General features: G+C 34.4%; 1 protein-coding gene across 6 annotated transcripts in view; it reads right to left on the bottom strand.

Moving 5' to 3' along the window:
* Positions 1–26,275, bottom strand: part of Cdh8 (cadherin 8) — a 356,401-nt gene that overhangs the window by 46,006 nt on the left and 284,120 nt on the right. For 5 of the 6 annotated variants that reach the window (XM_015488796.2, XM_048792057.1, XM_015488797.2 and 2 more), the window contains exon 10: positions 24,661–24,778. In XM_015488796.2, the coding sequence (XP_015344282.1) occupies positions 24,661–24,778 (118 nt within the window). Of the gene's footprint in view, positions 1–13,185; positions 17,740–24,660; positions 24,779–26,275 lie in introns of those variants that run through there. The other variant, XM_048792060.1, reaches the window with a different exon arrangement.

Below are 26,275 nucleotides of genomic sequence, written 5' to 3'. Positions count from 1 at the left end.
GATTTATATATATATATATATATATATATATATATATATATATATATATATATATCAAATAGATGAATAGATATAGATACACACAAAGCAATATGATGTTTATACAATTACTCAAATAATGAGCATTATGCTTCCAGAAATGCTTTCATTCTCCTCATTTCATTTTCATGAAAATAGAATTCTTGTTTGCCCAAATTAGTCATTTTTTCAAATTTCTTAGTCATCTACTGTCTGGTAAGGCACCGTTTCCAATACTGATTGCCTCAACTATCTATTTCATTTTGCCTGAGAAAATAAAACCAAAGGGATATTGCAGATTTACTTTCTCATTCCAAATTTCTCATTTTAAAAAGCAGCAGTTGGTTTGTGTTCAAGTGTTGCTTTTAAGTGCCCCTCAGCTCGCTCTTTTAATTCTGCTGCACTCTCTTTAATATGTTGAGATCACTAGATATTCCCGCTGTGTAACCTTCCACCTACCTACCTCGGGTCTGCCACTGTCTTCTATAGGCCTTTAAGCTCTCTGCAGAAAGATCAAATCATTAACGGTATTAAAGATGTCACAGTAAAATTGTTATCTATGCTGGAAATGCTACTTGGGTAAAGAAAAGGAGAGATTTTTAATTGGAAGGCTTGCAGCTGGAAACCTCAACAGAGCAAGCATTTGTGTTTCTTTTTGCTTATTGGGGTGAATAGCGTTTTAGGTTGGCAGTGTGTGTTTGGAAATTAGAGGGACCTATTGTATACATCCTTTTAAAGTTTGAGAATAGAAGCTGTGCAAAACCAAATTATATTTGAAACAATAGGAAGAGACTGTTAACAGTCACCACAGTTTTTTTCACAAGGGCATTGAGCAAGAATGGGTTTTATAAAGGGTCCTGCAAACCAGCTCCCCAACTTCCCAACCACACAGCTATATGACGATTCCATAAAGTGATGTTGAACTTTTATCAAGAGTTGTGATTGAATAAATGGACCCTTGAACAGTATCCATGAATTATAATGGATTAATTTAAGTCTAATTTGTCTTTCCTTTAAAACCACCAAAAAAAAAAGTGATAAAACATTATTGTGAAAATTGAGAATGTTAATGTTCTGTCTCGATCCCATTCCTAAGCCAGAGTCATAAACTTCACAGAGATCATTAAGGTCAAGCCCTTACTTAGTAGGTTTTGCAACTTATACAGATGTTATTCAATAACCCCTACTGTTGATGGGAGTATAATAATCCATCTACATCATGACCTGAGACTCAGACAGTCTGAGTAATTTTCTAAAATCCTTTCTGTTCTTTAGCAACAGCATGGGTATCTAGGAATCCTGGTTCCACAGCCTACTCTGAAGAATTTAAAGGTCTTCGTGATTGTCATAAAGATATCATGGCCATTTAAACACCTTGAAAGATGACCTCATGCTCATAACATCATTTGTCCTCACAGAAACTCTCATGGTAGGAGTTATATTGATCTTAAACTACAGGAAGCAATTGTTGACACAATGTTTTTGATTATACATCTGGAATCAGACTTGTTAAGTTTGAACCTGGCTTTCCATTTATCAACTAAGTGGGCAAGTGACTTAACCCTTATTTATTTTAGTTTTACCATCTGTAACATGTGGGAAATAGCAGTCCTAACCCGAGTGAATGCTAATGAATATGTGCAATCTGTAAGCTAGAAACTGTATTTAGTCTGTTCTAAGCTTCATCTCATTTAGCTAAAATATTCATTTTTATCATGCACTATTTCTATTCATTCCCATTAGTTATTAGTCAGAAAAATCATCAGCATCCTTTGGAAAATGAAAATACTGAGAGTAAAAACATTGAACTAATTTATCTCATAAACAGGGGTAGAGGACTAGTTATCCATGTCTGTCTGTTGCCAGAATGTATGTTCTTCGCACCAAAATCTCTCTTCCCAAAAAGGAATGTCTAGAGTATATGTTGGACCAATAGAGAGAGAATCAAGGTGTTTTGGTTGAATGAGAGGTCCCTTCCCAAAACTCATGTGTGAGACAATGTGAGAGGGTTTAGAGGTGAAATGATTGGATTATGAGAGCCTTCAACTAAACAGTGCTTTAATTTGCTTATAGGGATTAACTGATAGGTGATTATAGACAGATGGGGCATGGCTGAAAGATGTGGATCATTGGAGGGTGCATGCTTTTGGGTTCATATTTTGTCCCTTTCTTTCTCTGCTTTCTGGTAACATGTCCCCAATGCTTTTCCTCTGCCACATCTTTTTGCCATATTCTGCCTCAACCAGGCCCCAGGGAATGATCAGTTGTGTATGGACTGAGACCTCTGAAACCATAAGCTCTAAAATAAACTTTTTCTTCCCCAGAATTGTTCTTGGCAGATTTTTTGGTGACGCAAGTGAAGAAGCCAAAACATAAGGGAACGCACCAATTTGTGTTCACATGTTCATTTTATTACATCTCATGATGGTATTACCTCTATCATTCCAATCTCTTCACCAGAGCAGCTAATTTATATTTTGTTAGTTCATATCTGATGCAATACAGAAATGTTACCATTTGAGCAATGGCTCTTAGAAACCTCAGGCTTTTTTTAACCTATGAATATGAGAACTCAGGACATGTAGAGCAGCAATTCTGTCTATGCTCTAACCTCCTGCAGGTTACAGACTTGCCTACAAAGCAATTTGTTTTCAAAGGAATTCAAGAAGGAAGAGTTTTGCTGCTTTTGTGAGTGCTTCCTTTTTTATGTTGTTGGTAGGAGAGGGAATGCACTCACTGCCTGGAATAACCCCAAATGCAGCAATCCTGAGGTCTCAAGGTAACTATTCACATCCCCCATGTGGTTTGGGTTTCTGCAGAATTATCCCACTGAGAAGACAGTGGGAATATGAGGATTTAAACAGCATGAGTTCCTTTCCACTCTCTCCCCAGCTAGGGCACATTCTCTACGGAGGGACCCCAAGTTGATTGACAAAGAAAATGTAATCTATTCAACAAATGATTTCTCTTTCTGCCTTTAGTGGTTAGGCCACCCTCAACATCCACTCTACTGGTATTTATCATCTTCAAAGTGGAATTTTCAAAGGTGCAAGAAGTCCCACATGCATTCTACGGCTAAGTATATTCAACCAAAGTTCTGTGGGAAGTCTGAGGTGGGAAGGGGACAGTTGGATGACAGGAGATGACTTTCCTTGTAGTTGTTTAGTCTCGCTGTGTGTGTGTGCACGTGCTCATGTGGTGATGGATATTGAACTCAGGATCTCACACATGCTAAGCATGTGTTGTATAGGTGAGCTACACCCCAAGCCCTATGTTAACATTTAATCCAGGCACATTAGACCTCTTTTACATGGATACTTCAAATATTTGTAAAATAGAGAAACAAAAGAAGAAGGAAGGGAGAGTTCCACTGATAATAGTTACAGAGTGTCCTTTCACAGCCTGTGAGACAAAACCAAATTCCTCAATGCAATACCACTGGTTTTAGAATTTAAATGACTGGAGTTTGAATCTGACCTCCTCTGCAATCTTGGAAAAATCTGATCATGTCACTCAAGTATCTACACATGTACAATGGAACAATAATATCTCCTTTAAATATTGTCAAAGACTAAAAGGAGGTAAGATATATAAAGCACCTGACCTTTAGGGGGCATCCAATTAATGTTAGCCTAACTCTGCCCCTAACTCCCAACTTTTCCCTCAAACTCACTCGCCCCCACCTACACACCCACAGACAGTGAATCCTACCTTTGCCATTTAATTACCACTCATCAGCTTTATGACGTTAGGGCAATTACTTAACCTCAATTTTACTGAGCCTTAAATTCTACAGCTTTGTAATAAACATAGCATGTCTTCTCATGGATCTTTGGGGTAACCAAGGAATGGAGAGTAGCACCATCATTTGTAAGGTAAGATGCAATAATGAGTACATGGTGTGAGTCTAACACGCCCTGCTATAGTCTCCAATTTACACAAGCCTACTGAACAACCAGCCAAGATGCAATATTGGCAATGTTGAGGATGCTTATTGTGACTACAGAAGCTTTCTTTTTGCTTTCAATGATGATAAAAATAGCCAGGTGTTTGGTGCAAGAAAATGTTTACTTAATCTTTCTGAAGATTTTTGTAAATGTAAATAAATAATACTATGAAGATGATTTATTAATATGCTTTTTTTAGAGGAATATTGAGATTTGGAGCATTTTACTAACTTGCCTAAGGTCATATCACTAACACGTGTTATGTTAGGGAATCAACGCTATGACCACATCTTAAAAGTCATTGCTTTTAACTGTCTTCCCCTTTCTCATGTTATGTTAGTTGACCAGTTAGTCTAAGTCTCTATTCATAGCACTGTTCCACAAAACTTTATATACTTCAAGATGGATAGGGGCAAGGAAATGTGCTAGCCATACATTGAATAGTGGATCCTATGGGATTTATAGTGGTATTTGGCAATGCAGGATCCATATTTTAAAGATGATCAAGTTACCTAGGTCAAGAGGATCTCTGAAGCAGCTTTCTAACTCTTGGGAGCATGGCTGTAAAGGAGGTACAAAGACAAATTCTAAAGGTTAATAATGCCTCTCTCTCATCTTGAATGTTGGATTTTTTATTGATCCCTGTTGCAATTCTGTCACTACTGGCTCTCTGAAACCCTGGAATAACTTGGCACAGTGGTGTCAAGTTATAAACTCATGCTAAATGAGTTTTCTTGCACATAGATGATTCTAAAATGGCTTCTTCCATCTCTATAAACTCTTCTATTTCACATGAGAAAAATGAGGTTTGAAAGAGCACCATTTTTATCAATATGCATGATAAGATCTTCAGAGTTCAGTCAGTGTTTTTAGGAATGGGAATTGTGAAATATTTATGTTTCTTCGAAAAACGTACACACCTCCACAGTTGCTATTGATTAAACATTTGCAATAAATCTCAGCTTTCTGGTCTTTCCATTTAGTTTATTTATTTATTTACTTATTTATGTCCGTGCCAACTAATATGATTATTAACAAGATTACATTTTAACTCTAAGATTATTTTCTAATCTAAGAGAATGTAAACACAAAATGAACATATCTGCACAGTTCATAATCGGAATATCTGGGATTATTTTTTTTCTAAAAAAGATAATTATTTTTTTTCTAAAAAAGATAATTTATTACATTTCTTTCAAGGCTTATTATAATATACAAAATCATTTTGAAATTTTGTCTATTCTTTTTCTTATTTTGCAGCCTCAGCCTTGCATTTACTCAAAATCTCCCCACCCCCAGTCTGTATCTTGCCTCAGTTTTAGCTATGAATGCCAGCCTGTCCCTCACTTCACAATCTAATAGCACAAAGGCCTTTTCACATATATGTCTGTGTAGTCAAGCTATTCCCCTTATCTTTGATCCCTAAATTGGTAATCATGCACCTTTGTTAGGCACACTTACTTTGAAGAATCAGCCCTCAGCAATTTCTTTCAGACTTGAATATCAGAACTCCTTCTTGTGTTATAGGCACACCTTGTCTATGTCCCTATCATTGTTTTAGTTACTAGGTTTCTACTTTCAAGGCCTCAAATAAGGTATAGGACCCCCTATTCATTTTTAGTATGTCCAGGCCATTGTTGATCTGAACTTCTTTATTTGCATTATCAAACACTGTTTTGGGCATCTATATGCATGCATTTCTATATATTCTTCTTTGCTTTTCTTTTTTTTTTCTTGGATTGGACTTCCACTAAAACTTTACTTCCTCTATTTGATAATCTCTGTAATATTCAGATCAGCTATCTCCTCTTAGAAATTATCATTGTTATGTTCTGCCACCCCAATTCTCATTGTTCTGCTCTGTCACCCCTATTTTATTGGGGTTTGTTTATCTATGATCTTATTGTGCTTTCTGAAAACCCAAGATTTTGACAAGCAAATCAATGGTTAGAGGGTAGAATAAGAGCTCCAACAGCATAACATTGATCTGTATCCACTGTATTTGTTACAATATCTTTCCTGATAAGCCACAGGGAGGCCCACAGTCAACTTTCAAGTGGGCACAAATGGATGAATAAGATGAAGAAATGTATAAATACAGATAGTTTCTATAATGCTTGGCTATAACATTCAGAAAACATACTGAAAAGTATGAACGGCCAACATACATGCCTTGAACATTTCTTTGCCATTTTGAGTAATGTCTTGATCACCTTACTAGATACTGACAGCTACATTGCTAGACACTTGAAAATTATAATATGTGGTGAAATCAGTTTTTGTATCACAGGGAAGCAGACGTAGCCTAATGGTTTGGTGACCCCATGATTGGCTAGTCAAATACTTTAAAAATAAAAGGTACCATCACTATTAACAACTACAGTGTTAGAACAAGTGGCATAAACCTGGGCTCAACCAGGCAAACTCTCATGAAAATGTATCCTACATAATGGAAAAAAGTAATGCTTTAATTACACACTTTCTGATGACATGAATTTCAATATCACAAGGCAAATGTGGTCATTGATTCTCTGAGATTTCCCTCTCAGAGATTTCTCTCTAAAGTGTTTCTGTTGTCTATGAACCTAGCTGTAGCATGTTTCTCTTAGTCACTTTCTCCTGCTGTGCTTCATTACTGTGGTTAGATGGATCCGTTCCTCCTGCAGACTTCCTATATAAAAGAATGTCTACTGTATTGCTATTTTTCTGACTTTTCCCTTAAGAATGTATGATAGGACTATGTAACTACTTTGTTGAGGTTCCTTGAATTTTACCACATACACACCAAAGATGTGTGAGCACAGGTGTGTGTGTGTGTGCCTTGATTTTGACAGTTAAAAAAAGATATCGTTTTTCTTTCTTGATGGAAAAATAAGTCCTGCTTTCCCAGAGATTTTTGGCATAGTCATAGGCTAAAGCCACCCTCTCCCAAAATAGAAATGTGAACCTGTATTGCTTTGTAAAACATTTTATCAATTTTTTCTTTTAAGAAAACTGATGTTGAATAAAACATATGTTGCTTATACACTTTTGTATTGCAAAAATTGTCTCAAATAACTGTTTTTTTCCAAAACTATTCTACTGGACAGTCTCCTACCCTGAATCTGGAATTAATCATAAATCTTACTTTGGTCTGCACATAATCCTACTTCGACAAATCTTACTGGAGGGACAGTAGAAAATGTGAAATTGCACCATGTACTTGTCCTTGATCCTTCTATTTGGGAATCCTGCAGAGTCAATTGCACACATGTATATGCTGGTCTTCTGGATGATGAGATAGACATGATAAAATCATTCCTACTGCCTATGTAATGTTCAGTCCATCATCACTTAAGTTACAAGACCTGAATAGACCTTCCATTCCAGTAGAGTCAGTCAGGAAGAATCATCCAGATGACTATTCACCAGACATTAAAAGCATTGTTTTATTTTACTATTTTTTTAGATTAGTTATTGCATAGAAAATGCTAACAAATCATAAGGTGGTGCTTAAATATATGTCATTATGAGAAAAACCTAAAATAGGTAGCATTAGCTTTAAAAACAGGTAGGTGTGGATGCTGGAAAGGAAGATGAAAAGCTTTTAGCAATTGCTGGAAGAGCACCAAGGAAGTTATTATCTTCTTAGTAGAGGCTATTAAAGGGGTGGACAAAAAGCTATAGGAAACTAGCAAGATGGTCAGCTGCACTATATAGCAGCCAAAAAACATTGCCAAAATGTCTATAGCAATGTGAATAATAAATATATATATTTTTTTATTTTTGAAAGCATCTAATAAATTTGTGGACCTTGGCAGGACATTTTCCAAATAAAATGTTAGAAGTGCTAATTGACTTCTTATGACAATATATAATAAGGTGCAAAAAAGAAAGTGGAGTTCAAAAATATAATGACAACAAAAAATAAGAGAAGTGTTCATTTTGTAAATATCATCTAATGGATTGTAGGATATGGGGCTTCCTGGGTTAGAAAACAAAAATATTTCCCCTTTAGGTTCTGTCCTTCGATACAGTAAAAGATTCTCAAAGAATAAAGTGTTTGGGGCAGAAGTCCACAAACTATGGCCTATGGATGAAATATAGCCTGCCGCATATATTTGTAAGATTTTATTAAAGCTCAGCTATGTCCATTGGTTAAGATGTTGTTTATTGGGTGCTTTCTCACTAGGAAAGTAGATCTGAGTAGATGTGACATAATGCATGGTGCTCACAAAGCTTTTTCTCATCCTGTGTAAGAAAAGTTTGCCAAACATCTAGCACAGCATAAAAGATTTGAGGTGGTACTCATAGAGGTTCCTCACAGTATGACCTTGTATAGAAGTGTTAGACACTTAGATGTTGTTGTTATTGCAGTTATTATTATGATATGAACTCTGTACAAAGTAATCTTGGAGTGCCAAAGTGGGGTCCTGAGGTCCTAAGGAAAGCCATAAAGAAGAGAAAATATACATAAGTTATGATGGGAGGAAGTAAAATTAAGCCAACTTCATGTTATGAATGATTTTGACACTCTTCCTTGTGAATTTTAGCTAAATTATAGCAGTAGCTCAAGGTATAGGCACCTTCTACATGTCAGCCACCTTAAACACATTACAACTAATTCTTATAATATTGTCAATAAATGATAATTATTATTATGCATCAGACTGGTAAAGGCTTTACATCATTATCATATTTAATCTTTAAAATCATTTTATTATAGACAGTAATAGCCTAGCTCCATAAACAAAACAACAAAAGCATCCAGTGCTTCCTTCAAGAATGGGTCCACAGAGATTACTATTCCAGTTTATCATAATCTAAAATCTGTGGAATTTGGTTTACTGATATTAATTTTTTTATTTTTATTTTACCAGGGCCATCATGCATCTTGACAGAGAAAAGTACCAGATCTTGACACTTTCTTGACAGAAGCACATAACGTAAACACTAACAATGAATTTGTCTGCTTTGTCCTCAGAAGTGCCTTTTTTGAAGCAAAGCAGAAGGTTTGAAAAGCTGTCCACACTCCATAGTAGGTTTTATTGGAAGCAATATGGATCCTCTTGTTTCTGTACCTGGCATTATATATTTAAACCTGGATGAAATTTTTGTTTCTTCAGTTTTCAAATTGTCTTGGGTTATTTTGGGGATGAGGGGGCTCAGACATATTGAGGGTGAACAGGGTGAAGGGACTCAGAGGGTCTCTCATCGTATCTCCATATATTTTAATCAGAAAAGCTTCATGTCTATGTGTGCTCTAGTAGATGATATTTAAAGAAAAGCTTAATAAAAGAATAATTAAGTGTTGTTTCATAAAGAAGAATATATCCATTTCATGAAAATTCCTATAATGTTTTTGAGACCACTGGAGCATGAGAGGTCATTTCTAAAGGTCCTCAATGATGGACCTCATGATGAATAGAATTAGACCCAAGTTCATTGTTTTATTCTTCTTTAGGTACTGCTGTGGGGTTGTTGGTAGATGGGGAATTTCCCCAATCAGCTTTGCTGAGTAAAGAGATTCACTTAACAGAGTGACCTTTTAAGCCCCAAAGATTTGGCTGAATATTTGAATAATATATTGGCATGACTTGCATTGAGGTTCTGATAACTAGGAGAAATTCATTCTAGATTCATCAAACTTGACTTGGGTCAGTTTGGATGAGGTCAAGACCATATTTGGACCAATTCACTTAAACAATTACTTGTGGAATCAAAAGGTCATTACTAGTGTTATATCCTATCCTTCCTCCAAGTATGACATCTTCAGAAATTATCATTGTCCCCTGGATTATAAAATGTCCCCTAGTTGAGAAGCACTGCTCCAGTTTAGGCACTAAAATAATAATGATGGATAAAATATTTATCACCTTTGGGCAATATCTAAAAGAAAACTAAACTCAGAGATTAAAGCATCATTGCTATAGTATAAAAAATCAAAAACAATTTGAATAAAAAATGAAGCAGCTTTAAGAGTGTTTTTGTAAGCTGAATTATGAGAACTGAGTCATGTGGACAGTGAAGTGTTTGTGGATGTTTCAAAATGACCTGCTTTTCATGGGCATCAAAGTTTTGATCTATCTGCAGAAAAAGAAAATGGATTGATAGCTGCTATCAAATTTGATAGCAGATTCTGGATATAAAAAAAGTTTTCTTGCTGTAAAATTTTAGCTGCCTGTCACTTACATTATATTATGTCACATCTCACAATGACATATTGCAATGTAATGCAATGTAAGTCACATATTAGACAACTGCAATTCATAACTTTCTGATCTGGAGAGTCATTCTATACTGAGAATCTTCCCAGAGGAGGTAAAGGAATCCCTCTGAGGTCACAGAACTGTTGCTACTGACCTATCTATGACTCTTATCTTATTCTTTATTTACCTAACCTGACTCCCTTTTAAAACTGACCTTCTTCCTTTTCTCCTGATTGTGGTGGGGCTATCAATCAAGGGCCTCCAGGAAAAAGGAAAGAGTTACCTGAGCAGCCCATCATTGGTCTCATGGATGCTGTTAGCCTAAGGGATGCTTTTGTGTGATTAAAAAATGGACTCACTCTTGGGCAGCTACAGCTACAGGGATTGGAAATGATGTTATGTCTTACTGAAAATGAGACAAGGGAGACTTCGCAGAGATCACAGCTTTTTAGAGGAAGTGTGGGCAGGTTCTCAGCGTCCATTCTTTCCAGGACTAGGGGCTTTGAATAGAGAACAAATTACACAGTGGTGCACAGCAGCCCTGAGAACATTTTCACCCCTCTATATACAGAGAATGACACAGTGGGGTCACATGCCAAACATGGGCCATTTTCCAAGAAATGATATGGAATCTGAGAAAGAGAAGGTTTTTCATTCCAAAACACCAAGCTTTGGGATTCATGCAGAACTTTTCCCTCTGGGAGCTTTCTTTCCCAGCCTGTGGAGAGAATATGTAGAGAGCCCACATGGCGACAGAAAGTAGAATAGGAAAAGATGTGCCATTCAGCAGACTTAGAGTTCTTGGATGCGGTAATTAGACAAGCCATTTAAACTCTGGACATTTTGTTATTTGGGTCCATTTCTCTTTATAGAGCAGATAATTTGAGCAGGGTTTCTACTACATGCAAGCAATAAGTTTTAGTAAATGCATTAACTCTCTCCATCTAATTGTCTCTAAGAGAAAGCACTTTTGTGTGAAGTTACACTAAATGCATTTACTCATTTAACAGCCTCTCACATTCTTTAATCACAGTGACCATTTATGAAGCTAATATATAATTATTTGTGTGTTTGTTTTCTTGTACCCTTTGCAATGCTATCGGTTATCCCTGTATGTATCCCTCTTAAGGGAAAAGACTAAGGCGAAGAGGACCAATAATTTATCATAGACCAATAGCAAGCAGTGGAGCCCAAGACAGGACCCAATCTGTGGAAAATGGCTTCTTTGCCTTATGTGATCACATCTGTCACTGCTCTCTTTCATCATTTTTACCTCCAATAATTTTTCTGTATACAAGAAGCCTGAAAAAAGACAACATCCACATGGGATCATAATTAGTAGGATCATAGCTATGACAGCTTTTGCTTTTCCATATTTCTCCAATTTTCTCCTAATATTAAAAAAAACTCTTTGTCCTCTAAGAGAAAAAAAAACGAATGTATTCTGTATGTAAACAGGCTTTGATGCAAAACAATGTAAATATTCTTTGTCTGTAAACCCAACATCTAATGGACCCCAAATAGTGGGGTTGGCAAAGATTCAGGAATTAATCAATAATTTGTGTACTATCTCTGGTTAATCTCTAGGACCAGGATTTGGTATTGATTTTCTGAGTTATACTGTATCTCTTACTAGAATTTATGACTTTCCTAATACCTCACCTTTTCCCTTTCATATTTTTGCTATTGTAAGGAGCCACATGTAGCCCATGTAACAATGCACCTTATCTGGGTGACTCTCTGGAGAAAGAATCATGGGTGATATAACTTCAATCCTAACACATGAGATTTTATTTGTTTGCTTGTTTTTTATTTTTTGGAAATTCCTACTGCCATATTACCCTTGCAGATTTGAATTCTGACCTCTTGGAATCAGCATGTGAAATTTAATATATACTTCAATATAATATAATATATTATATATAATATATAATATAATATAATATATACTTCAATTTAATATATACTTTAGCTAGTTTAATACCTTAAGTGTATTCCTACCTGAAAACAACTTCCTTTGTGCCTTCTTATGAGGTCCTACCTTGAATTATGATTCTAAAAGTCTCTGCCACTTTCCACTTTTACTCTTCCATTTGCACATTGCCACAACACTCCTGAGAAAGAAGAATCCTGGAGAGTGAAGTTTTCGGATGCTAAAACTATGTTCTATATGGAAAAAACAAGACCCAGCACTTATATTCTTATATTTTTCCTTAAGTTTTGCTCAGAAGCAAAAGTGCTCACTTTATTGGGTTACTGAAGATATATTTACATATATATGTATATATATATATTTATATATATGCACATATTATGTATATTAAATTTATCAAAATATTGTATTTAATTGTCAATATTTTAGTGGCTCATTATTCTTTCTCAGGTGGATATGAATTAATGGTGTATTTCATTAACAATATCTTATTGATGACATTAGTCTTAAAGGGTGATATTACAGTTTGGGCTTTGGATCAGGACAATGCAAAAATATTTGCCCAATTTAGTTTCAGACCACAATGTTTGACCTTTCCCAATCACAAATGACCCCACTGTACTACAATGATATATGGATACAAAGCTATATATCATATGTCAGCAGAAGTCTCTATTTTTATTTTTTTCCTAATTGAATATGATATTCCTAATATATCTAGACAATTATAATATTGGTCTAGGTTAAGACTCACATATCTCTGTGTCCCTAAATTTAAATCACTTAAATTTAAGATTGTATTATTTAGAAGATATAAACATTATTTATACAGAATCATAGTGGTACAAAAGTCCTATTTCCAGAAAACAGTAAATATTTCTAAATGATTTTCTTTCCATTTAGTGCACTTTACTTTCATTTTAAAACACTAAAGATCTGTGTTCTTTTTGTCCTGATTCATGTGTATATGTGTATATGTGAACATTAAAATAGGATAATGTAGAATAAATAACATATCAGTAGGATTAAACAGTGTTTTCTCCTGTAAAATTTTTAGCACTGTTCCCTGTGCAACTTCCATTTAATTTATTTCTGTGAGTTTTAATCCTTTGGAAGATATGGAAAGAGAAAAAAAAATGCCCATGCAGGGTTGATTACTAAATTTTAAAGAGCAATGGGCACTTTGGTTTTAAAACAAAGGATTACCATAGGCCTTCCAACCAAAATTCTTATAAATAGATTTCCTCCACTTAAAGAGACGTGTGTGTGTGTGTGTGTGTGTGTGTGTACACATAATTGATGTTTATGCAGTACTTCCACATGTTGGCACTACTTTGATTTCTTGTCTTAATTTTGATGGCTTTTATTTTTCCCCGTATCTTTCTTTTTTAATATAATTTTTTGTATCCAGATATTTCTATATGTTCCTTAATTTTAGAGTGGAAAGTTGAGTTAGGTTGAATAGGCTGATTAGTCCAAGAACAAATTTATTATTATTTTGCTAAGTATGGGCAATGAAGCAATAATTTGATTGTAAATGATTTGGTATCGTTGTAATGAATTGCAAAGACCATTGTGAGAGTTAGATACATACAGTTGAAAACAATGCTTGGCATATAATAAGGGTTCGCCAAGTACTACTTATGATAATTATTATTTGTTATAGGATTAGAATACCTGCAATAGATCATTTTGATTGTTTTGCTTTCTTTTTTTTGAAGTTACCAAGTTTTTCTCCTCAACTAATATTGAGACAATCTCTTCTTCAATTCTTAGCAAATGGCTTCTACCTTCTATAGCTTCTATGCCAAAAGGAAGCATAGTTTGTGCAAACCATACAATAAAATATAAAGTGCTTTACCAAGTAGTCTTCTAGGAATAAATTAGAAGGTTTTTAAGACACTGTGAGGAGGCAGTTTTAGCAGCTTACTAGCCACCTGCCCGGCAAGTCATTTCACCTATCTGAGCTTCAATTTCTTCATATGTAAAATAGAGATAGACAATGTAAAAACATCTGAAATAAATAGATGCTCCATGCATTTTCCATTGTTTCTTCTTCCATCTTGACAAATAATCCATTCAGAGTAAAATACAGTATATTTGTCTTAGAATAACCATGGGATCCTTATATAAAATCATAAGTGGATATGTGAAATCACAAATGGAAACTTGTTTCCTAATCTCTGTAATAATATTTCACATTTTCAAAAATAGTTCTTTTATAAGCAATTGCATTTTACAGCATATAATGTTAACTAGGTCATTCCTTGAACAAAAAGTTTTTGCAAAAGTAAACATCCATTTTAGAATTCATACTTATTTTAAGAAGAGAAAAATGTTACACTAGAATTAATATAGAGGGGTAGTTTTTCCTATTTCTGCCCTACCCAAACATAATGTGACCTCTATGTAATTACCAGTTTATATTTTAGAGAATTTTTACATTGAGGAAAAAAAAAGATAATGAATTTTAGATAATTGTTTCTTAACCACTCTGAAATTTCTTTTTTGAACTTCAGCCTATGAACATTTATAACAAAATCAAGTTTCTTGTTGACTCATACTATGTCTCAGAGCACAGCCAAAGCTATTTTTAACTTTTTAACATTTGAAGCTATGCACTGACAAAACTTTTTCACATGTACTAATGATGTACATAATACGTGTTTATATCCACGAACTTCTCAGTCTCTGTATTAAACTGTATGTGTATGTAAAAGCCTCTTAAATGTGTAGGACACATTTGTTATGCTGAAGACATCAAGAGAAGGAGCAATATAGTCAAAATACTAAGAAGTATCTCATTAATTTCCTTTTGGGAACCAGTGAAGTTTTATGCTCACAGAGTTTATGGCTCTTCATGAAATGTTTCATAGAACATTTTTTTAAAAATATTTTTACTATCCTATGTTTTTTTTTCCTTTTAAGTGAACTACCTAAAAAAAAATGACTATTCTCCCTTAACTGTGCCAGACATAGAGCCTCTTCTTATTCATACAGAAGTTCATTGAGCTTTGTTTCTCTGAGCTATCTTCCTGATAAATCAAACGAATCAAATTATTAAATATCTTCACAGAATTCTTATTTTTCCTTGCCTCCAGCCTTCTAGAAGACATATAATACTACCAAATTCTAAAGTAACAGAATCAACTGCTGTATGTTTAGTAAGTTCTTTCAGTATATGAGAATAATTTTATTCTTTAATGTCTAGTACTCTGCCCAAACATACTGAGAAAAAGAAATGACAATATTGTAGCAGGACCTCTTTTGAGAATGCTATCTAACCTATTAACATGGAGGCGATTTTATACCATGACTTCTAGTGTGAAGATTATTTCCATATGCATTCTTTTGAAGGCTGATAACAGAAAATCCATCAATTACCACATAAATTATAGATACTCCCCTTGACACTAATGCAGTCTTTCATTTGTTCGCAGCAATTTTGCATTAACATTCTCAAATCTTTACAGTCTATTCAAGAAAGTCTTATCCAATCCTTATCTGAGTCCTTCCTATCTATTAATTGGTGGACCCAGGAATTCTCTGATTTCAGTCTGTAATATTTCTTCTAATACCACAAGTTTGCACATTCACTGTTACACTACATGAGCCCTTAGCTCTCCAGCAGTAATCCATTCCATTAGGATGAGAGGGATCTGAAGTCCAGGGGTTAAGTTGGGGCAGGAGTAAGTCCATATGCCATTGATGGAACTAGCATTGACAAGCCAAATGAAAGAATGCAGTCAGAGAAGGATGGTTGTATTCATCCTGCCAGGTACAGTATCATATTTTTTCAGACCTCCCTAAGATAAACAGCCTCAAAGGGCTGAGAATAATTTACTCAAGCAATACTGGAAGGAAATTCTAGTAGGCAATCTACTAGGATGAAAGCAAAGGCAATGAGTAACCCAGAAAGGTCCAAGGATGACCATCATCCTCCTCTATAAAGACCATGAGCAAACTCACTTTGGAAGCATCTTAGAGAACAGACAGAATAGGCAACAGATAGAATGTGAGCCCTCTATTATGCCCAGAAAGGTACACAATATCACCCTCCAGTGGCCAGGTGGTCTCAGTAAGTATAATACACTAAAAGTCTGCTAAGTCCTCATTTAATGACAGGTTTCTGAAATAATCATGCATAGGAGCCATAAAAAGCACACACTATATGTAATGTCACTTGAATGAAAACTATGATAGATTGTAATGAGCCTACAAAATAGAATCATCAGCCTTTACACACCTGTGGATCACTGTGCATTTGGACAGGGCTCACAAACATCCTTTGACCTTGCAACTATCAATGCATTGAATAGGCTGGGTCAACATACTTCATCTGAGATCACTAATAACAAGGCACTATGTTGGCTGTCCATGTAGATGTATAGCACTATCTGGCCAAAACTTCTTAAAGATGGGAGTGATGGGATCAATGCCAGCTTCACTCATCCTTATATAAGCCCATGTTTGCAAATCAGGTAAGGTCCAAGAGTGAACCTTGTTTAGGGCAGCACAGGACTTAGAATCTGTGATCATCCAACCCTAAATTATAGTATTTTTGCAAGACAGCCTACAAATTCCTCCACTATCCGACGAAAATCCATGTTAAATTATAGTTTCCTCTCTGAGAATTCAAATTGGTATTGAAAGGCGGAGTCCTGAGGAGAACAAAAATACACAGTACCAGTGGGCGAAGGCAGTGTCTATTTTATTTGCTGCTTTAGTCCCAATTCCCAGGGTAGTATCTGGCACATGGTAGACAATAAATAAATTGGTATTGAATGAATGAATAAGTGAATAAAGATTCAATCTATTATTAATAACTCTGAGGACAGTGGAGGAGACATTCCTTGATTCATGTCTGCTTTGGCAGACCTGGACCTCACTGCACTGCAGAGAAAAGCAGAACACAAACTTCACAGCAATAGTTAACCACCCCCACTTGTTCTGCTTCAAGGTGAATGGAACTTTTACTTGAGTTTTTATAAATGGTTGGAAATTAGCTAGGTAAAGAAGGGAGAGAATGGAGGATGTGCCTTCTAGAGGAAGAGAAGGGTGATGAAATTAAAAAGTACAACTAGTTTGGCATATTGAAGGCAAGGTCTAGGTGTAGATGGAGTAAGTATACAAAATCAGAGACAGTGACGAATAAAGAAGTTGGGGAAGCAGACATCCATCTCCGTTGCCCTATTTTTTTTTTAATTTTGCATGTTTTAAGTTCTGTACTTAGCATGCAAGACCCTCATAAGCTAGCTATTTACTAAGGTACTCCTCATTTGAAACTTCTGTTATTATCAAGTCTCTTTTAAAATATCCCATTTGTCAGTATGTAAAATATGTACGTTGTCTCTAGTGCTATGGAAACCACAAATTTTAGGTACTTTTCATTTTTATTTTTTATTATTTCACTTTAATGAGAGTTATACTCAAAGAATGGCCTAATACAAATATTCCTTTTTCCCATTTCACTTTCCCTGTGCCTTTCACATGGACTGTGTTTGCAGACATGATCAATCACTGGCCCAGGAGATAAGGGACCATAGAATAACATATGGCTATTAATGTCCCAAATAACTTGTTTCAACTTCTTTATAAAAAGTTTTTATATTTTATATTGGTGAGATGAAAAAGATTCAGGACATTCACAAAACTGTAGAAGAAAGAGAAAGAGGAGAAGAAAATTAGTATTTGTTGAGTATTTCTACTTTACTCGATAATGAACTTAGCCCTGTACCATTTTTATTGCACTTACAATAATATTTTATTATTGAAAACAATATGGAAGTAAATAATGTTTATACATTATAGATAGAGGTTCAAGATTATTTAATTTATTTTTGTGGTGTGTGTGTGTGGTGTGTGTGTGTGTGCGCACGCATGTGAATGTTCTCCTTCTTGCAAGATCCTAATCAGATGAACTGAGACTCAACCCTAAATATTCCTAACAAGTATGTAATCCACAGAGTCTCCTTTATCCTTCATTCTAATTCACGCCAGATCCCACATTTTTAATGTTTATCTATGTGAAGTGCCCCCTTTAGTGTTGCCAAATTATTTCTCCGCCTTCTCTATCCACTTCTTTAATAAACTGACTGATCCTAAGCAGTTGGTGAATGTTATTCAGGTCACATCCGCAGACAGAATGTCACGTATGCCTAATGTTGTGTCTATAAAGTGCTCACATTAATTCAAAATGCAAACTTCTGTGTGAAAGCAGATGAAATGATTGTCAACTACATTTAATACTTTTTTAGAAAAGGAAAATTTGCATAGACTGACAGCTCATTTTGTTTCCATATTCCATTTTAATCCTTGGTTATGCTCTCCAAAGGACAGTCGTGTTTGTTTGACACCCACAAAATCCCAAGACTTATTTTCATGCTTGGAAATAGATGATAAATCAGTAAATAGCATCATTTTTTAATGACATAAATAACAAAGTGGTGCAAACAAGTCTGGCTAAATGAAAAATATTTTTCTAAGTACTTCTCTTTGGTCCCCATGTTGCTATTTTTCTTTACAAGGATTTGAAACAAAACTCTCAGTAAACAAATTTCTCAAATGAAAGGTCCTGTGCACTAAGATATCTTTAAAATAACAAAGATAATTTTAAGATAACCAAACATGTACCAACTTATTTTTTTTTCTCTTTCAAAACTCTTCAGAATTAGAATGCCCTGTAAGGATCAGAAATGATTGCTAGCAAATTGACAGAGAAGATCTGATCCAATTCACAACTCTGAATAGCATTTTGACAACCAAACATATAAATCCATGATATGTATCTAAATTATATCCCAGTAGTCAGTAATCTCAGAACTAAATTGTCTCTCATGACACATGGAAAAACAGATACGAAGGGCAGTACTATTTCTGACCAGAGTAATAATTTTAGGATTCTCAATATTTGCAAAGGAAATTTTTCATTTCTGAAGGTACCTTTGCACTATGATTTGAAAAAGAAAAAAAGAAAAGAAAACCACAGAAACTAAAAAGAAATAAGAGGCTAGGCAAAGAAAAACTCCTTGGTTTTGAACCTATTGATGTAGCCATAAAAAACTTAGAAAGTATAAGTACAGATCTATTTTTCATAGCTTGCACATTGCCCTTAATTATGGTTTATGCAACAAAATGAAACATAAATGGGTTTTTATCCACAGCACATTGCTGCAAGCACACACAATGAATTACTAAGGCAGAAACATTTTGGATCATGTATGTATTATGTCATTCCATCTATCGGGGATCCATTGGACTTCCTGTTTGATACAAATTGGGTGCTACCTTTAATTATTCAACTTGGAGGAAAAGTGCCATGCTTCATATAGGCAAGAGCTGAAATTTAGATGGAAAACTCTTACAGTTTGGTGCTGTGTTGTTTTGCTGTGGGAAAGTCCACTTTTTTTTTCCATCATAGAAAGAAAGAACATACATTAAGTATTCTTTATCATACTCAGTTAAGCATATTTCAGCTGCGGTTGCCTGGGAAACCCAATAACAACAGATCTGCGGTAGCTGAGTGACTGGGACTTTTATTAAGGCTACTAAGGAAAAAAAAATTATTTAGGAAAGTCCTGTCTTTGCTTCAAAGCATCCTATAGTAAGGGGAGAACTCAAGCAGGGCTGAGGTAACCAGAAAGAGCACAGCTGGCTTACCCAGGTGACCTCTTTGCCCTGTGGATCAGCAACAGGGACTTTCAGGTACAATTCAGCCTGGAAGGATAGAGCAAGATTAAGGCAGAGAGAAGAGGCAAGAAGTATTTGTCCACTTTGACACCTATGGCCTGAGTATGAGGAGTCCTAAGGACTTAGAAGGAGAAAGAGGGTCAGCTCTGGTTGTGTTGGGCAAGGTAGATCCATTCCATTTTCAGGCAACAGATTTCTTTTTCTTTTTTTTGCTAGAGAAGTCTGAGATAAGCTAACAGTAGTCAAAAGTACAAGGAAAATCTGTCTGCAATAGTCAAGCCTATGCAAAATGGTTCCCACAAAGTAATGGTTCCCACAAGTTCATGTGTTAGAATTGAAAGTGATCCTAACAAGTTGGAAGCTGGGGTTAACCACAGTGTGGAGAAAGCCTGAGTCTCATTTTAGCAAGGAGAAGTGGGGAAAAATAATGAAAGATTGTCTTCAATTCAAAACCAGATCCAGAAATCCCACAGCTATTTCTGTGGTTAGTTGGTATTTTCACTGTTTCTATTCCTCCTCCTTCATTTCCTCCTCTTTTTACCTTTTTGTCTTTCTATCATGATACTTTTTGAACTGTAATGCATTACAGTATTGCATAGGCAGATTTCTTGCAATGTCTTCTACTGGAGGTCAATGTCTTCTGAAGTATTGGTGAGACCCCTTTCAAAGTCACTGCACATTTAAAAAAATCTATAGAATAAAAGCTTCAAATAGACCTGATTGAGAATAATTTGCCAGAGGAGATACGGCATAACATGAGAAGTTATGAATTAATGGACTCATGTAAAGATAATCTTCTCCCATTTATTGATAAGTAGTTTTCTCTATGCTAAGAGATGTTTAAGTCCTGATTTATACATATTCATCAGAGTACTCCTAAGAGGAAAGTAGGTATATTGTTAACCTGATGCTATAGATGAGAAAACTGAGGATTATAATACTTTGCTTATAGTCAGAATGTTATTACAAGGAATGCTTCTACAGGACACAAACTAATATATATATATATATATATATATATATATATACCATTTGAAGTGGGATATTCAGTTGAGATGGAAATTCTTAGGATAAAGCATGAATTATACTCTGAAGAGGGAGCCACATTATAGACATTGAGATAACATACAGCACATTCATTGTGAAGTTCTAGTCAGCATCTAGAGTATTCAGATTAATTATCAAAATTCTGTCTTTAGAGTGAGCTTCTTATAAAAAAGATTTCAGACAATTTTTTTTAACATAACAAGGGGAAAATCAGTATCATAAGGTACTATGGTTCCCTTGCTTTTTTTTTCCTTTAAGCATAAAAAGATATAACTAAGTGTCATTTTACTGTCAATATCTCTCCTTCCCACTGGCACTCCTTAGAGGCACAGCTTAATGTTCCTACTCATTTTCTTACACACGATTCCAACATTTTAGTATGAACAATGCAGACTCCCATTTTACCAGATGTATTCTGGCAATTCCCATCAAAAAATTTACCTACAATGTCCAGGCTAGATAAGAGGAGTTTTCTGCAAACCTCAAATTTCCTGCAAGCAAGATATTTCAGTATCTGTAAAAGGACCATTTATCTTCCCTGTCTTATTATATTGAATTGTTGGGTATTTTCCATTTACACAGTTAGAATGGAAGCCAATACTGAAATATGGTCAGCAAAAGCCTTTGTTTATAAATTCACCCAACTAGAAGATGAAGAGACCAATGTCCAAGCTATATAATTAGAAAATTCAAGGTACTCTAATTTTTTTGTGTGTATACATGGGATAAAAATGATTCATCATATTTTTGACCTTTACTTTTACTTTTAACCATATTGAAGGTTGCTTTCCTACTATTGCAGAGAATTGTCTGTGAAATCACTCAATTGTTTCAGATACAAGAGACAGTTAATTTCTGTCTCATTTTGTCTTTGATTATGAATTAGTTACCTGAAAATTCATTATCATCAATCTATATGAAAGAGAAGAAATTTCAAAAGAATTTTGAGTTGAAAGTCGTGGCTGCAAGTTACTTAGAAAATACCAAGTGCTGAAACTATCTCCCTTGAAGATCAAATTAAGTAGTTGGATAATCCACCCATTAATTATGAATCTGAATATACTGGATATCTCTGGATCTTAATATTGTCCTAGTGGGCTGGAACTTATAATGGTCTCAGTGAGAGACATTGCTCATTTAAATGTCCATATAGACCTTTTTAAAATCCATCTTAATAATAATCAATTTCTAATAGGATTATACCATTTTATTCATCTCTTAATATTTTCAACATAAAATATACTGTAGAAGTAAGTCTATTATTTTGACTTTTTAAAGTTATTTTTATTTTTTCTCATCATTAACAATGGATTGGCAACAGGCCCAGGGACTATCTGGCTATCTGTTTACCTATAACAATGTTTTAAGTTAGACAAACTCTATTACTTTGTTTCTATGTATTAATAAACATCATTTTCTCTCATTCTTGTAGTAACAATGCACAAAGTCAAGAAGTATGGTCTATGGAGCAAAACTCATAAATTTCTTAGAGTATAAACTTTACATATCTATTCCAAAGACCTGTGGGTTCATGATTTATTCTATGAGGAGATGTTGAATATTTGGATCCTAAATCCAAAATCATGGTGAACATATGTCCTTACAAGACAGTTTTGGTCTATGGTGTTTTCTAGACATAAATATAAATGGCAACCCCTTTTGCTTGAAAAAAAAAGTCACAGTTGGAATTATAAATTATATGGTCACTCTTTGCAAAACAAATGAACATATAATTTAAAACAAATAATTATGCATCTAGAGCAGAGTGTCCTTTCAATCTTGATTCAGTTTGCAATACCTGGCTTCTTTTATTTTGAAAATTTACAAAGATAAAAGGAAAACTTATTAGATAGGCTAAAATTATAGCTTCTAGTTTCTAGTTTCAAAATAACATATAATCTACATAGCTTTAAATATTCTACTGTGTGATTTATTAAAATGTGTGATATGGTCAAAGAAAATTTTCTATGTTATAGTATTTTATTTTCTACCATTTCTTTTTTAAATTTTTTATTTGTTCTTTTTAGATATACATGACAGTAGAGTGTATTTTGACATATTATATATACATGAATATAACTTACTATTCTTGTGGTTATACATGATGTGGATTTACACTGTTTGTGTATTCATATTCATATATGAGCATAGGACAGTTATGTCAGATTCATTCTACTGTCTTTCCTATTCCTATCCCCCTTCCCTTCCTTTCATTCCCCTTTGTTTAAATTAGAGAACACACATGAAATCCATTAACTGGGGACTGCATGTTTTCCTATTCAAATGTACTAAGCCATTTTAAGTGCAAATCAAAGTTACACTCCTCATGATACCCAATAATATTTTCCCATTCACCCAATACTGTGTTTGCAGTGCTTTCCAGAGCCAAACCTACAACAAGCATATTTGGAATCATGAGATGGACAGAAAACACCAAGAAATTCTTACTATATGGAATGGGAAAACATATCTTACCTAAAAATGTAAGAAATTTAATACTAAAAATTAATTCCAGATACTAAGTAGTTCATACTCAAAAGAAGCATGGACCACACTTAAACACAACTTTTAGCTCAGTTTGGGGATTCTGATGGGGCTGTTGTCTCCAACATGTTCATGTAACATTCATAAAAGAGAAATCAAGGCATTATTAATAAGGAGCAAAAACTTGGTCTTATGTTACAGTTCCTAACAAATGAGCAATCTATTTGTGAAGAGGGAAAATATGATTTCCTCACTTTAGTGTTCATAATCATGGAAGCCAGGTAAGTGAGTAACATCCACATCACCACTTCTCAATTACTTTTCTGTGCTGCATCTACATTTATCAAAGCATTCTCAAAGAAGTAAGGAACATTCTGTTAAAAGTCCAGGCTATAATATATTTAACCCAAGCTCTAAAATCTTATTTTATTTCATAAACTAATTATTCCAAAATTCCTTACCTCCTCTAAATAGAATATAGCAAATAATGCCAACAGATACTGTGAACCAAATTAAGACTCATTCAGAAATTCAAAAATACCTATAAAAAGTCTGTGAGAATACTTGTATTTTGGTAATTGTTTTAAAACAACTAAATCTAAGATAAATACATTTTCATCAAACCTGAGTTAAAAATCCTTGTTAAATGTATAAGAGATTAGGAAATGATAATATACAGATGAAATACACATTTCTAAAAAAAAGATTTAAAGTCTTCATATGTAATAAACCATACTAAAGGAAATGGTAATCCACATTGTGTCCTCAAAACATAATGAAATAGGTTAAATATTCTCTGTGACTGAGAGATTTAACAATAAAATCAGTTTATATTAGTTCAAAAATTATACTGACAAAAGTGTCCTTCAAGAAGGATTTTCTGATCTAATTGCTATTATTAAAGTCAGAACAGGCTTAAAACAAATACCTCTAATGTGTACTCACAAACCAGGCAAAATTAGAATAGACTTTCCCTAAAGACTTGGTAAACATTCAATTAAAACTTAACAACTGCAAAGTGCAAGCCAGTTCCTCCTCTGGCAGATATCTCAGTATCTCAAAGTTCCCAGAAGCTTTCACAGGGGTTAAATTTGACTCCTCATTTTTAAAGTAAGGTGATTGAAGTATTCCCTGGGATAAAATTAATTTCCACATTAACAATTTTCTTACCTATTGTTTCGACATTGAAAAGGGGAAGTGATGTAATTACCATGGTATTAGCCTAACAAACTGGATTTCAAAAGCTCTTGGAATGAAAACAATTATTTTAATGATATTCTTCAGTTCGATTAGGAAAGCACATCCTATCTTACAATTTATGCTCTACCGTGTTTCACACAGCTTATACATTTACCTTCATTTTTCTTGATGGTAAAATTTGGATTGTTGACCATTTCTGGCAGGAGACTGTATAAGAAATAATGTCCATTTTTGGGATCATCTTTGTCCATGGCACTCACTGTTTGAATGACCTGTAACATAAAATTCACATCAGTATTTCTGATCACATCACAGGACTCCTATTGTCGTTAAACCCCTAGTGATATCCCTTTTGTGGTCTGATGCTTTGGCCCAAACACTTCTTTTCAGCTTTCTAAATTGTCATGGATGGTTGGTGCCAAGAATAAGGAGAAAAATTCATCACTTTAAAACCTCAGCTTTGATAAGTTGATGTAAATTAAGAGCATTACTGTCATGTCCTTTGTAGTCTGTGGCTTGAAATAGCAAAGTTAAGTGTATTTGAAAATTCCACTGGGCAATTACATGTTTTCTTTCCAATGTGAGTATTTACGGGCATCTAGAATGAGACTTGGAATTGTTACAGTGATTGCAGTGTGGCTCTTGGGAGGATCTTAGAGGTAAAGGACTTAAATTTTGAGTTCTTAGGACTCTTCTTTCATTTTGCTCATCAGGTTACAAGTGTTTGCCAAATAGAGAGTTCTGCCACACAAACATCACTGCAACAAACCTTTCTGATGAGTTGCATCTGTTCCCTCCCAATAATGAATACTGCTTTTAAAGCTAGTGGATAACATATGCAAACAATGCTTTGGAGTGTATCCTGAGATGAATAAATTATAGGGATTAGAAGAATTACCACTGTGCAGAGAACTGTTTGGATAGATACGGATACTTGGAATTGGTGCCTACAGAATGTACTTGCTTCATTTGCAAAGCTACATTAACTTTATGCTAAGTTATTTCTTTGGATGTCAGAGATGTGTCTTTGTATGTATGATTTTATGATATTTATTACTTTAATGGGAAACCGGGCAAGAGCTAATATAATAAAAGTATAGCTTATATTTCTATTACCTCTGACATTTATGCTTCTATTGTCATCAGCATCTTGTGTAGAATTTCCATTGTAGTGGGTTGTAAAAAGCTATGAAATGAATTCCACAAAAGGCCAATGTTTACAGTAAAACAACTGTAATTATAAAGTCGGTAAAAAATGCTGATGAAGCCTAGCAGCCAAGGTGATCATAGATTTAGCATTAAAAAAAAAAACATAGTTAACAGTGAAATATGCTCAATTTTATGACATTTTGAGTATGTAAAAATCATGCCAAATATATTATGCCTGTTTGGACATTTATGTTCTATTGAATTTTGCAAGTTAAAGTGAAAAAATGGATCATTTCATTTTGTAAAATGGTAGTTACTACCTTGTAACTTACAACCTGCACAAAGGTGAGAACCTCAATTTCAGAACTTTCAATAGTCATGCCATTTTGCATTATATCAATCACATATTATATGATTGGAAATACCCTAAATATAAAAATAAAATAACTTCTCCTAATTCAATTTTTTTCACTTTTAAATGGAAATATATTCTTTCTTTATGTTTAAATGTAGTTTAAGTGATACTATAACATAAAATACCCCAAAATATAATTAGTGGTTAAGTCAGAGATGTAGCGATTCAGAGAAAGGACTTTGGTAAACTTCCTAGATAGAAGTCC

This window comes from Marmota marmota, unplaced genomic scaffold (genome assembly GCF_001458135.2).
Source record: "Marmota marmota marmota unplaced genomic scaffold, marMar, whole genome shotgun sequence".
NCBI classification, from domain to species: Eukaryota; Metazoa; Chordata; class Mammalia; order Rodentia; family Sciuridae; genus Marmota; species Marmota marmota.
Note: the sequence above shows the minus strand (reverse complement) of the source record. Positions and strands in the feature narration are given on the sequence as shown.